Source organism: Pavona decussata, unplaced genomic scaffold (genome assembly GCF_977016875.1).
Source record: "Pavona decussata unplaced genomic scaffold, jaPavDecu1.1 SCAFFOLD_27, whole genome shotgun sequence".
Classification (NCBI taxonomy): Eukaryota; Metazoa; Cnidaria; class Anthozoa; order Scleractinia; family Agariciidae; genus Pavona; species Pavona decussata.
This window is the reverse complement of record NW_028145450.1, coordinates 1,452,920-1,467,512: the sequence shown is the minus strand read 5'-3', so window position 1 is coordinate 1,467,512 and position 14,593 is coordinate 1,452,920. Positions and strand designations below refer to the sequence as shown.

The 14,593-nt window shown below is 38.3% G+C and overlaps 1 protein-coding gene and 1 long non-coding RNA gene across 3 annotated transcripts; both read right to left on the bottom strand.

Annotated features, from left to right (window-relative positions):
* Positions 1–2,445: 2,445 nt before the first annotated feature.
* LOC146485257 (ciliary microtubule inner protein 5-like) lies at positions 2,446–6,147 on the bottom strand. Its single transcript, XM_085103709.1, has 3 exons — positions 5,764–6,147; positions 4,418–4,457; positions 2,446–3,930 (listed from the first exon to the last, which is right to left on the bottom strand). Exons 1-3 carry the CDS (start codon positions 6,000–6,002, stop codon positions 3,745–3,747), a joined length of 465 nt encoding a protein of 154 aa, XP_084959835.1. The 5' UTR covers positions 6,003–6,147; the 3' UTR covers positions 2,446–3,744.
* A 3,441-nt stretch (positions 6,148–9,588) lies between these two features.
* Positions 9,589–14,289, bottom strand: LOC146485256 (uncharacterized). 2 transcript variants are annotated; one of them, XR_014863451.1, is made up of 6 exons: positions 13,391–14,289; positions 12,811–12,889; positions 12,104–12,175; positions 11,775–11,837; positions 10,396–10,487; positions 9,589–10,079 (listed from the first exon to the last, which is right to left on the bottom strand). It is a non-coding gene; the product is annotated as an uncharacterized LOC146485256 (long non-coding RNA). The 2 variants fall into 2 exon arrangements; XR_014863452.1 differs by lacking the exon at positions 12,104–12,175.
* Between the last annotated feature and the right edge of the window lie 304 nt (positions 14,290–14,593).

Sequence of the window (14,593 nt, the reverse complement as noted above, 5' to 3'; positions counted from 1 at the left end):
GACCGATCCGCCATAATTGGAACGGTTTTACAAATATAGAGTATACATGAGCAAACCTTTAGTTTTCTTAGGGATAGAGGCGGATGAGCCACGCGCGCGCGCGCGCGAGGATTGCCTTCCGCGAGGAGACACGAAACGTTGCTGAACAACAACAACAATATATTTATTTACAGAAAAGAAGGTACGTATTATGCTGTCCCGCAAGTCATCATGACAACGCTAATCGAGGCGGGTCAGCCCTTTACCTACATTATTACAATATATACATGTCATGTTTTTGAACATAAAAAGAGGAAAAGGGAATAAAAAGAAGGGAAAGTAAAATGAAAAAGTGTAGATTGTTGTCAGAAATGTGTAGAAAAGAGTAAAAGGAAATGGTATGTATTAATAAAATATTTTTTTAATCTTATGGTGTTTAAGTTTTAGAGATATTGCATCAATCTCAATATACGAAGTCTTTGGTTTTTAGCCGGAATGTCTAAGAATGTTTCTTTTAATTCTTTCTTGAAGAATTTCCTTGATAAAGTTTTTGATATCTCACTCCAGGTTTTGACACCAACACGTGAAAAGGGTTTTTTTTTGCACATCAAGTCTTTGCGTAAAAGTGTTGGGATGTTGATGAGCGAGTAGCAAAGGTGTGACTACTTGAAGTTCTCGAAAATAGTCCCATGATGTTTATTGGTGCATTGTTATTGTGACCATCGAGCATTAAAAGCTATTAAAATTAAATTTCATACAGCTTTGTAATCTAATATAAGAATGTAACTGGTAGAATTTTGGCATTTACAAAACGGGCAGGGTTATAAAGCAAAACGATAGCGATTTCTAAATGCATGTCTGACCGCTTCAGTCCAGGCCACACAATGGTTTCAAAGGCAGACGGCCGTAGGCCCCAAAATAATATATGTCAGCAAGGGTATAATCGAAACAATCGCTAAAAGAAGGGATTTATATAGAGGATTTATATAAAGCTACGCACCACCTCTCGGAACAACAGTTTATTGTATATTTTCAACAGTCCCTGGTCTAATATAACTGAATTCCTCGAGCAGATATTAGTGTATAAAGTGGTGACTGGAAGGGTGGCAGCAATTTTCAGGAGCATGTACAGGTTGGGGAAGTCGTCGGGATCACATGCTTTTAGTGTGAAATTCGGGAGTGAAATTTCGATGGCACTAAATGGGCTCCGTAAGTGACGAAGCACACGAATCAGCAACAATTCGTCCGTCCTGAACCATAATTTTCCACCTCTGGAATTCGGAGGAAAAGAGTTGTGGATAGGGTAGGTCATCTTGATAGAGATCCACCAAATCAGTGAGTTGCTGAACATTGACCTGGGGGTGTTTTCTGGTTTATATCTCTATTTTTCTTTGATTGACGTGTTTCGACCACAGGAACTTTATTTTAAAGTTTTTCTTCCGCCATTATTGATCTTCAAAGGGGGTTCGTTGGAACCCCTCGAACCCCCTTCCCCCCCTCCTACGCACCTGTAAAGGGCTTGTCAGTTGTTACGCAGTTCCTTCCCTCGGTGTCACAACAAGTCAGATACATTGACAGAAGAGACTTGGATATAAATGGCCTCTTCAGGATTTTCAGAGCTTGTTTTTTTTAGCAAGTTTATCAATGAGTACGGCTGCGACAATCCAAAAGGTGAATCCAACAGGGTGCTAAAATCTAAAATGACTTCCCGGCGTCAGAGCCTTGTCAGTACCTTTTATGGGATTGAGCCGAAAAATATGACAAGAAGGAAATGATTTGGTATCTCTTAGGGGTAAAAAATTGTTTAGAATATGCCCACAAAACAGAATTCTGGTACCCTTTACTTTATTCTTTTCACAATTTCCGACGATCGCCCCAATCACGTTTATATAAGAGCCCCCTACCTCCCAGATTGAACAGTGGTTGGTACTCAAGTAGGCTGCATGTAGTTACCTCCTGTTTTCATTGCTTCACATGGAAAGAAGAAACTCTTCTTTCCGCATGAACTGCATGAAGTGGAAATGGGACATGTCTGCACTTCTGCACGCCGTCTACTGGTAATCCATTCTCGTCCCCAGAGCCCCAACGTTTTTTTTTTTTAAATTGTTGAACAAGTGGCTCTGGGTCCATCCAAAAATATCTTTTTTTTCATTGGCTGTCGAAAACCTGATGCGCTATAAGGTGAAAAATGCTACGCTTCTGCGCATTTGTCTTTACTTCTTAATACTGAGCAGTACTGAGCAATAATAATACTGAGCAAGCGCAATGGTAATTTATCACACTGAGCGTGCGCTACCGGATGTTACGGCTGTTACCAGGGCCTACGATTCAACCGCTGACCAAAAGATCGTAGGCTCTGGGAACGAGGATGCTGGTAATCAAGCCTAGTTCATATTTCTTGGAGGTTAGAGATTTCAGACTTGAGGTAAGGTACGTGCCCACACTGGACCCAATCACTGACTAAAGTTTATCTGCTAGCTTTTTTTTATTTACACAAAACCTACCAATAGTAATACATTTAAAATGAACTTTAGGTTGGTAAATACATTCTTTTTCAGCTTGTGCTGTGTTAATTTACAATAATTATTATAATAATATTTATAATATTTTGTCCTAAACTGTGCATAAATGCATTTATAACAAGGCTGGATGCCAGATACATGACCATTTCAAGAAACTTTATAAAATCTAAGCATTACATTATTTTTTCCTCAGATCATGTAGAAAATATCCATATCCCCCCTCCCCCACAGAAGGGATTGGAAATACCATGGGGGTGGGGATTATCATAACTTGCAACAGCAGACACCTTTTCTGGCTAGGGTTCTTAAAGGCTGAAGAATTTAACCCTTTAAGCCCTAATAGTGATCAACATCAAATTTCTCATTGTAATATCAATGCTTATTCAACTCGAGGTCACAAGAATTAAGGATATGATCACCCAAGGTGAATTTTCTTGATATTTTAATATCTTCTCCAAAGTGCTTTTTAAAGAAAAGTATGGGGACAAGATAGGAGAATTTGTTCTTTGATATTAGCGGTTAAAGGTTAAAAGGCATGTATGAAGATACATTGGACATTGGAATTTCCAGATGGGTGATGGGAGGAGGGAGGGTCCTAGAGTAAATCCCTTCTGTGAATGGAGGTATGGATATTCTCTGGAACTGCACATTTGACCTTTCTTGCACATGGCCAAGTAGTCAGTCAACATCTAAACTGTCCTCTGTTTACAAATATATCCTTGATTACAAGCATGTTATGACATTTTGTACGGTTTTTTGAAGTACTTTAACTTGATATTAATCAACCCTTGAATTTGCCAACAATTTAAAATATTATAAAAACTTTGTTGCTTTTTTTTATTCCTGAAACTGATAACGCCCTCCACCATTAAGCTCTATTCAATGCGGTTCCTGAAAATATCCATACCTCACCATTGGAAGGTCATAGGAAATTCTGAGGGGCAAGGGGAGGGGGTGGTGCGCTCTCAAAAGCCAAAATTTTTAAAGGAGAATATGATACTAAACTGAACTTCTAGGGAGGGCTTGATTTCTGCCACTCTCTTGAGTCCGGTCTTTGTTCCTCCCCAAGCGAGCTCTTCAGGAGAAGAGTGCACACTTATTTTCCCGAACAGTGGTTGCTAATGGAGCCTAGGTGATAAGATCCAAACCAAACAACCTTCCAAGGATGGGGAATGGATATTTTCTTTAAGCAAAAATTCGTATCATTATCTGTCTCTACGCCAAACTCCAAGACTGATCAGTTTTAGTCATAACAAAGCAACTCCTTGTTTGTCTTCACTCTGTAGTTTGTCAGCCTTTCAAATTTTTGCATAGTTCTCGCCGGAGCACTCTTCACTCTGTGGCCAAACTGACGACTTGTAGTGTTGGGAACTTTGTCTGAATATACACTGACTTTTTCTGGCAGTTCTTTCTTGGGCTTGAGTCTTCCCTAAAATAAATTGATACAAACAAACAGATTGATCATCCTAGATCCACAATAAATTCATTTTTAGTTGATTTCAGGGCTGTGTAGAGGATTGGATTTTTCAGACATTTGACAGATTTGACAGCCATGCTGTATGATCAATTTGACTGTCGTGATTTGCTCTTGACTGATGGAGGAAAAATTGATTATGATGGAAATTTGACAATAAAATCTGAGTCCATAGCACATTTATACCAGCTTCCTGAAAAATAGTAACATTCTTCATATAACAAAAAAATCGACTGAATTTACAAGACAGTGTAGTTTTCTCAAAATTATCTCCTGAACATGAGCAAATCCAGGCTGGTGAATCATGACAGACGAGTGTGAATCACAGCTGGAAAATCATGTTTGAAAAACTTATGGGTGTAATATAAGTATTTTGCTCTAACTTTTATAGGCTTTTTTTCTTGAATTTATTTAGCATATAGCATTAGAAATATGTTCTTACCTTTGGATCATAATCTTTGAGAAAACCCCAGTTCTCTTCCCTGAAAAGTTAATTGACAACAAACAAGTTAGAGCATACAGTACAACTGCAGGCTGGCCTGGAAAAGCAAGGGTTGGACGACCAGTGGGTGAAATCAGAAAGTTTTCTGCATTGTTTTCACTTGTGAATGACATCACATTTCTAGATTTTATCACTTTCGTTCTAAGTGACCAGTCCACATTGTATATATATGTGCCTTGGCAAATGGTCTTTCGAAAAAGAAAAACCATCAAAAGTCTTGCAAAACTCTGTACCCAAAGGGATACCAGAAAATAAACTGTTCACACGGGTTATTTCAGTTTACTGACTCTAAGCAGTACCAATCCGACATTTTGCCCCCTACAAGGCATGACCATCATTTCCCTGTCATTTGCAGTTCTCTGGCCCCTTCCCGGATAGTGTGACTGCAACATAAACTTCCAAGGACATTTCATTGGGTTTACTTAACACATTTAGAATCACAGGTAGTTTTCCTTCCAAATACAAATTTTAAACAGAACAGCCATGTCACCAGAATTTCATGACATTTGAAAAGCTCATCCCTGCTTATAAAGAGCATTCGATTAGCTCTGACGTCCATTGAATTTCATAAAATTTTTATGAGGGTAGTACAGTGGAAGAACAGGGCCACATCATAAAGAAACACGACTTGGATACTGTAAAATAGTTTAGAGGTTTGCTGACAAAACATTCCATTTTAGACACCAATCTACAGCCTCTCCTTGTCATTCATTTCCATATTGTCTTTATATTTAGATCACGGGAGCAGGAGTGGCGCATTGGTGAGAGCACTCGCTTCCCACCAGTGTGGCTCAGGTTTAAATCCCAGAATTGGCGTCATGGGCTGAGTTTGTTGTTAGTTCGCCCTCGCTCCTAGAGGTATGTAATTTTGCAGTTTTCCCCTCGAGCTCAAAAACCGAATTTCCAATTCCAATTTGATCTGTAGAATGTCCCCAGTTAGGACCGTGTGCTTGAATACATTCACAAGTGAATTGAAGCGATGCAACTGACCAAAATGCAAATTCACGAGAAAAAGTGCGTTGTCATATACAGTTCATATACAGTATTGGCACTGATGCAAACCCGGTATATTGCAGTGTCAACCCGGAACTAAATGGCTTGTTTTATAGTTACAGACTCTAAGAGCAATACAAATACATGGATTTTTCTGAGCGCACTTTCCTTTGTTCTTTTTAAACTCTACCTTATATTTGACTCCATTTAACTGGTACCATTCCCCGGTAATCACTAAGTTTTTGTACCACGAAAGCCGAATAATTTTTAGCTTATCGAAGGAGCACGCTTACCATTTTCTTGTCATTTTGCCCTCGTTGCGACAACGATTTTTCCATATCTCGTCATTTCGAACAACATCGCATTTGGCGTATTCTCTTTGAGCGTAAGTTCTCGGCGGAGCTGATTTCACTCTTTCGATTTGTGGAGCACATTTTTCGTGATAAAGACTTGGGGTTCCAGCACGCCATGTTGAGTCGGGAAATCTACCCGCAGATGTCGCTCGAATCCCTCTTGCGTCTCTATCTGTCATGTTTATACTAGTTTTGTAGGGTTTAACAGCCACCAAAGTATTTAGAAGTTGCTCTTTTCTTGTTTCCAGAGAGATAATTCAACTCCAACCACGAAATCAACCGCACAGAACAAATGTTTTTGTTCTAGAATACCGTCATCTCGGGAAAGTTTAGAAGTCATGTGACGTACTGTTACCTAGCGACAATAAACAGAGCAACTCGCCCCCAGCTCTCTCAGCGCTAACGTTGTACATTTAGCTAGCGCATCCGATATCAGCTTCCTGCCTGTAAACTGCTAAAACTTTTTTAGTGTCGTTGGGAATTGGGAGAGACAATTGAGCCCTGGGAACGAGGTTGGGGATTTTGATCTGGGTGGGACATTTTATTCGGATTTATTTTTAATTTCAGTCGGGGGGGGTGGGGGGGGGGGGGATTCGCACGTGGGTTTTTTCGGGTTTTGGAAGCTGATAATCTAAAAAAAGAGCAAGGCTGATTTCACGGTCAGGGAAGCTGAGATGTTTTTCAAGGTTCCGGGTTTTCGCCTTGGTTTCTGAGCGCATGGCTTACTCAAAACGGGCTTGAGTGACGGAGAGAGCGACATCGCAGCAACAAGTCGTCATTTTCAGATTTTATCAAATTTTTTAAAGTATTTTAAATTTAATTGAAAAATTAGGGCATTCCTTTATTAGTTAGTTTATTCATTCGTCCATTCCTTCCTTCCTTAATTCTTTCTATCCATCCTTCATTCATTCGTTCATTCATTCATCAGAAGCTGAATTCACTCATGCACTCACTCACTCACTCAATCACTCACTCACTCACTCATTCACTCATTCACTCATTCACTCATTCACTCATTCACTCATTCATTCATTCATCCATTCATCCATTCATTCATTCATTCATTCATTCATTCATTCATTCATTCATTCATTCTTTCACTCACTGACTCACTCACTCACTCACTCACTCACTCACTCATTCCTTTCACTCACTCATTTCTTTCTCACTCATTCACTCATTCACTCATTCACTCATTCATTCATTCATCCATTCATCCATTCATTCATTCATTCATTCATTCATTCATTCATTCATTCATTCATTCATTCATTCATTCATTCATTCATTCATTCTTTCACTCACTGACTCACTCACTCACTCACTCACTCACTCACTCATTCCTTTCTTCCTTCCTTCCTTCCTTCCTTCCTTCCTTCCTTCCTTCCTTCCTTCAAATGAAACGACTGAAACAGGAGAGGCTGGCAAGTTGATGATGATTTTGGATGGAGCGGTGACGGCGGGTTCACCACACAGAAATATCGGGGTTTTTATACATATACATGTATCAGTTTTCCAGTTTATATTTCCTGGCCTACGGTTTTGCCTTCGTATGGATCAGCAATGCTGTCTATAGCTGTCTATAATTTATGACCCTTTTAACGGTATTTTACCGATCCAAAGGTCTGTAAAACTCCGGTATCTCTCAACGTCTTGTCGCTATGGTCATGCCAAATTACGGCGCGTTTTAAACTGGCCTGCGTACAGACGTCTCCTAGCATCCTTCAATTACTTCACGTGTTAGCTGAAAATAAGAGAGATGGCCTTTGTTTGCTCGGGCGACTGTAGCTAGCTGGTGGAAGTGAATGCAAAAAATAATGGCCATTTGTCACTAGCCAGTTCCCGTATTCAATGCTGTTGCACGGCATGCCTCATCCAGGTGTTTGTAAAAGGCGAATAAGCAGAGCTAATTATCCCGTATTGTTCCCATCGCTAAATCAAGCAAGTCACCACGCCTTCAAAGGATCGGATATTTTGCCTTCAAATGACTACATGTAATTGCCTTGACTCGGTGTAACGTCATGGTGTCTGGTAACTTCCATGATACATGCATGTTAAAAATGACTGAGATCTCTATCAGTTAAAAACTACAATTTCAACAGCCTGGGGTTGGGAGAAATCATTTGGGCAGTTGTTTATATATACATACGTATATTTAATGTCGTAAACTCATACAACAAAACAAGGCTCCCTTTGATAAACACCGAGTACTAGCATAAACACTTACAAGCGCTTCCCTCAAATAAACGCCGCAAAACAGTTTGATTTTACCTCGGTGTTTTTCTTTGTGTTATAGTATAGGTTATTGTTTTCCTTGCCTGTATTGTTTTAACGTTTTTGTTTCCTTTGTTTTCGGTCAACTGTGTAACGTGAGTTCTACACATTCATAATTTCACCGAGGTATTAAAAGCCAAAACTTTACAAGCACCGCCCTTGAATAACAATTAAAGTGGCTCCGAAGTACTTGAGCTGTAGAACGGCATATGGAGTTACTCGAAATAAATTGGCAAGCGGTGTGGGTTTGTTTCAACCAACTACAAAAGGAGAAAGTTATATACTTGACTGTTTTAATTTAAGTTTCTGGTTGTTGGAGGAAGGACAATAGGGAGTTTAAGCACAGACCTGACAGCAACCGGTCGAATGTTTCCTTTTTCGGCGTGGTTTTGCTCCTTACTACGGACAAGAAAAGCTCTTGTTGATGGCTGTGGCTTGACGTTACAAAACGCGATGGCGTGAAGACGCCCAAAAAAGGGAAAAATTCAAATTCCAGTTGCCGCCCGTGGCTCAAGAACGTAGGCGTCTCCTATTTCAAAAATTGCGTGCAGTAGGCATAGTTTGCACACAGGCTAAATTTTCACTTTCAACGTAATCATAAGCGCCTCCTCCGCCGGATAAACGCCGCCTTTGAATAAAAAACAAAAAGGGAAAAGCAACAATAAAGCGCCGCCTCAAAACTGACTCGAGGGATTAAAATTTGCACTGCGACACATTTTCGAGTATTAAAATAGCATAACAAAAGCTAGTGGCCAACAATGCAAAATGAAACTTATCAACGCTGTTCTCATGCGATTAAACTCGGGGAGGTGGGAGCTAGGGTACTCTCCTATATCAGCTATATAGGTATATCATATAGATTGTAACCATTTAGGTTTGAAAGTGTGAAAACGGGTATGTAATCTAGAGATCAAGGCATGGTTGTCCAAAGAGCTACTCATGCACACTAAAAATTAAAGTGTATTATTACACCCAAAAAAAGTGTAAAATCCTTGCCGGCCCCGGCAGCCTTTTTTTGGTGTGTATTATTACACACAGTCCAACAGTGTAGTTTAACACTCAAAGGGATTGTATAATTACACGCAAAATGGTGTAATAAGGGTATTATACTACTTTGCAAAGTGTAAAATTACACATCGAAGTAGTGTAATGAAAGCGAGAAAGAAGGGTAATATTACACCAAATAATGGTGTGCTGACGTTGCCAGCACCGGTAGACGTTTTTGATTCGTAATTCTATACATAAATAACAATGTAAAATTACACTTCAAGTGATTGTAATTTTCCCCTGAATTAAGTGTAATCATTGCAGTTTACAACCATATCATGTGTAAAATTACACAACCGCCTGGTAAACCTTTGCAGTGCTGGCTACGACGTATTTTAGCGTTGATTTACACCTTACGCCTTGTGTAAAATTACTCTGATTCATGGACTATAAAACAAAACAAAAACAAAAAAGAAAGGAAAAAGAAAAAAATACAACAGAAGCTTGGTCTTGAACCACCAGAAATTTTTTTCTTCTTTAATTTCTGAGCGTACAGGTATGGCTCAATATATCTCTTAACTGATTAAAATTGTTCCAGCAATAACGACAAGATCGAAGGAACAAGATGATTAAAAATTTTCAAATCTATAAGGCATTTTCAAAATTCTTTATATAGAAGACATTTCTATACGCGCGGCAGCCGCACACTTCAGAGCTAAATAACCTTGTTGACATTCAACCAGATATTTTGAAACATTAAGTACATGCAACTCATTAGCCGTACTATATTCACCTTTACTTGACAATCACAAAGCAGTAAGTGTTAGAACAGGCCTTTGGATAGCAAAAGTTCAGAGTATAATACAAAGAAATTAGACATTTAAGAGCCGAGAGGTGGCCTACAACTAAAATTTCGTCATATTGCCAACAATAAGGAGAGAAGGTGATGCATCTATTCTAAGATCTTGGAGTGCCTCTTCTTTTGTCTCCACAACCTGTATAAAAATAAAGTTGCAGAAAAGAGTTGTTATAGACAATGTTCTAAACCTTTTTCTTGATTGATCAACATAAAACTGGCATAAAAGAAAACATAATTTTGAATGTGGAGAAGGGAGTTTCCCTTCTTTCTACACGTATTTGCAAATGTCTTGCACTAGCTAGTATTTACTTTTACTGAACTTACATAAAGTTTTCGAGAAGTACAGAGGACAACTTTGAGCAAAGGTTGGCCAAATAATACAAAAAATTGCATCTGTTCTTCCACGAAAGGATCACAAGTTACTTGTTTAGGGAAGGAAATCAATTTTTTACCTTAACAAAGAACTCTTGTGGCTTCTTCACTTGCTTTGACTCCTTTTCCAGAATTAGCGGAAAACACAGGAGAGCCACTATAGACTTCTCTTCTATACAAAGAGTAGAAACCAGAAAAAGACATAAGCCAAGGAAATTTAATGTATCAAATGCTTCTTATACCTCTCCTGACATCATAAATAATAATAATACATTGTATGCTAATCTTTCCTTCAAGAGAGTAGATTGCAACATTGAAGGCCACAGCATCAATTCCCTACTTCTTCCACAACATTTTTTTGCAAGAGGTATTAATACCTGCCGTTAGCATTAGGAATTTATGAACTAATACAGTGAAAAGGTGTCTTAGCAAAACGAAAAAAGTCAATGATCAAAAGAATAAAGGACACCTTACTTTCTCTACTGAAAAAAAGGTTTTGGAAAAAGAACTCTCCTTATGAAAACATGCTTAGTTTCCGTCCATGAAGTCACTGGTCAAAGGAGGGAATAACCACCTTATTTAAGTTATGGCCTGTCTTGTGGACCTGGCCAGCACCATGAGGAAAACAAATTAACCTGGTAGAGGAAAGATTTTGTAATTTGATACCACATCAAAGAAACTGATTTAAGTACTTTGGTTCAATTCATGGCCCCCAGTAACAGGCGGGCAAAACCACCTGACTGGGTCATAAGTCAAAGGCGGGTATCACCACCTTACTTAATGCCTGGCCGGCGGACCAAGGTCATGGCATGAAAACAAAACACAGGTAAGATGTTATGATGTGATCTTATGGTAAAAGCTTCACTCAAACTTGTAACCTAACTCTATAAAAAGTGTCTTGTTCTAATTATGACCCCCAGTGACAGGCGGGCAAAACCACCTGACTGGGTCGTAAGTCAAAGGCGGGTATCACCACCTTACTTAACTGCCTGGCTGGTGAACCAGGGTCATAAGTAAAACAAAACACGCTTTGATTATGAAAGCTTTAAACTTTAACCAGTGCAAGTTATAACCATAATCAAAACAAATCATATCTGATCATGACTTTGCGAAAGCTTCATCTTCACCATTGTTCCTTTGGGAGCTTTGTGTACTCATTTGACAACAAGCTGATACAAAAGTAGGTGTACAGGTGTTTAAAATAAAGACCCAGAAAACCCATGCACTGTTTTGTTCCACCCTTCTAGGATATCTTTACAATTCTTTGATGCAATGCATTGATTTAAATTAGTCATGACGAAATGATTCACAAACATAACAGAAAACAAATAAAATAATCCAAATAACTATTGTTACACATTAGGCATTAATCAAAGGAAACAATAAAATGCAATAAAAAATATATTACTGCAACGTTGCGGAATTAAAAGTTCTGGATATTTGAATATACAGTACATACTGGCAGGTAGATGCCTTATTACTTGGTCCAGTGGCTGCTTTAGCATCAGATTTGGCACCAATCCTACAGGTATATAAGACAGGAATTATTGCAAATGGAACATAAATAAAACATCAAGGACAGTGTGCAATTTTTCAGCCAACATATCAAAACAAAATCTTCCTATATACTGGCTGCAGGCTAAGAGAAGGTTTACAAGATAGACTGAAGAAGGGAATGTAGCAAGAGTGATGGATAATGGAATTACTCACTAAGCATAAAAAATTGCAATTGGAAGCTGGCATGAAATAACAAAATGCTGAGTTGCAAATAAAAAGTTCTCTACATACTGGGAAGTAGAAGCCTTATGATTTGAAGCAGTGGTAGCCTCTCCTTCACGTATGTCAGCTTTGTCAACAAACCTGTAAGGATGTGCAAAAAGGAATTTCAATTTATGGGAAATAAATAAAAGAAAAATGACGATTAGGCCTTTATGATCCCTCTAAAGGTAACAAAATCTTCATGTTTAATTGCTGCATGGAGGGGGGTATAAGGTCTCAAGTTAACCCAGGAGTGTGAAATGTAGTGTGAAAAAAAAAAAAAAAAAAAAAAAAAACAGTTGAAAAATACAATTTGACAAAAGGAAGATGGACTCCAAAAAATTCCAAATCAACTAAGGGTGCATTTTTTTGGGAGAATCCAAAACCGGATTTGTGATCACAGATCATTCGGATCATGCCGCATCGAAAGAACCGATGAATCCACTCTGGACAAGGATTCGTCGCTTCCTTGATGTGGCATGATCCAAATGATCTGAGACCACAGATTTGTTTTCAGGTGCACCCTAAATACAATATCATTTTTCTACCGCAACGGAAACTACTTAGTTTGTTATCCCAACTTAACCAGTGTGAAGATTGTCTTACAAGTATGGTAAAACAATTAAATTACATGTACCTGGTTTGAATGAAAACAAAATAAATACTATGATTACATGCCGATCCACTAAGTACTTCATTTAATTGAAGTAATGTAAACCACACATGTTTGTTCTTACCCTTGCTTTCTATTCTGGCTGATGTTTTGTCATTTTCTTTGACACACTGCTTTGCAGCTCCTGGATTTCATCTCCATCACTGAAAGAAATCATTGTAGAAATCCTCATCGATTTGAATTATAAAACATGTGTCAAGTTTTGGGCTCTTTCCAAGCCTTAATTCTTGAGTCAACACAACCCAATCAACCTGAAGTCAAGATTCAAGATAATTACAAGAAACAGGATCAATTAAATGTGCACTCTGGTCATCTGACAATTGCAAGCAACCAAAAAATTGGACAGAGTCTTGCTGAATTTGTACATAGGAAGTTTTCCATGGTATCGCGGGTTCTGTAAATTGTCTTTGTTATATATTTGTTGAAAATACATGTAATATTAATAAAGTGTAAAGTGTATAAAGCGTAAAAGCCTTTCCCTGGCATGTTACTAGCTCGCTGCGTTATAGCATAGTCCAGGTTTGTGTTATATTCTAAACTAAAGAAAACATGCACCTTCAAGTACTAGACTGAAATTTGCAGACTCCTGAGAAAACTAACTAGGTGCTGACCAAAACAAAATGGAACAAAAAATTAATTCTCACTCTTGAGTTGCTGAATGCGCCTTCCCCTTCAAATTTGTCATCCTAGTTGTCGGCTGACTACCACTGTTGCTGCGTAACAAAATGATGAATTAATCTTAATCAGTTAGAAACTTTCAAAATTATTATAATATGTGATACCTATTTTTAAACTTATTTCCAATTTTAATGCCATAATTTTACATCTTACAGTGACACTACGCCAACTGTTTATAACACTAGAAATATAATATCTCAAACATTTCTTGTTTGGAAAAAGAAAAGCAATCCTGATACATGAAAAATGAACCACAAGCTGTAAGGTATTATTCTATTTTTTTTTCTTGTGGTTCAATCTTGCATCTTATTGATCTCAAGAATATGAACTTTCCAGAAATACATGAAATTCTCAAGTGTTCACGGTTTTCGCAGTCACACTGTAACAGTAATTTCTGTGTAATTAATGTAAGTCTAATGGTTAAAATTCAATTCAATTTTCTAAACTGTTCAATTTCTTATCAAGCCTTATAATAATAGCTGAAAAAAACAAACCAAAACAAAAAAAACCCAATTGTCTTAACACCTGAAAACCGGTTTAAAATGTTTCAAATCGAAAATCACAGTTAACAACAAAGAAATACAAGTACGTAAGCTAAAAGCAAAGTTAAAATGACGTGACAACACAACACAACATAAAGGCAAGTATAGTAAACTAAGAAATTAAGCTTTGTATCTTAGCTTGTCAGTCTCAGAGCTTAGCAAAGTTGAACATGTCCACACTGCTCGCTTGAAGAACTTGTCTCGCTCAGGTCAAGTTATGGTAGCTGCACACTGAGTCGATACAAACAAGACAGTTCTGCCAGTGCCTACTGTATGTGTAAATTTTTGTACAACTGCATCCAACTGCATAAGTGCAAAATAATCGCGGACGCATTTCAGCGGCACTTAAAGCTCGTCCCAGTTTTCCCTACGTTAGTTCAAGGAAACACGTGTTCACTTACATATTCAGGGCTTCTCCCGACGCTTTTCCCTGATTCCGCGCGAGGTAATTTATTTTTCTGATGATTTTCAGGCGGTGTCCAACACAGTATTAGCTGTTCTGCCAAAACATCCCCTCCTTTTTCTACAAGTCCGAGTAGTGCATTGCCCCATCAATATCCATTTCTGAAAACAACGAATCAATGCAGCCATTTTCGAAGAAAAATTCGTCGTTGCGCCTGTGATCAC

Bases quoted from the DNA above. Each gene is read 5' to 3' on its own strand.
- LOC146485257 (XM_085103709.1), bottom strand. From the start codon at position 6,002: ATGACAGATAGAGACGCAAGAGGGATTCGAGCGACATCTGCGGGTAGA. The intron at 4,458-5,763 runs GTAAGCGTGCTC...TTAACTTTTCAG, and splicing joins GGCAAAATGACAAGAAAATG to GGAAGAGAACTGGGGTTTTC. The intron at 3,931-4,417 runs GTAAGAACATAT...AATTTATTTTAG, and splicing joins TCAAAGATTATGATCCAAAG to GGAAGACTCAAGCCCAAGAA.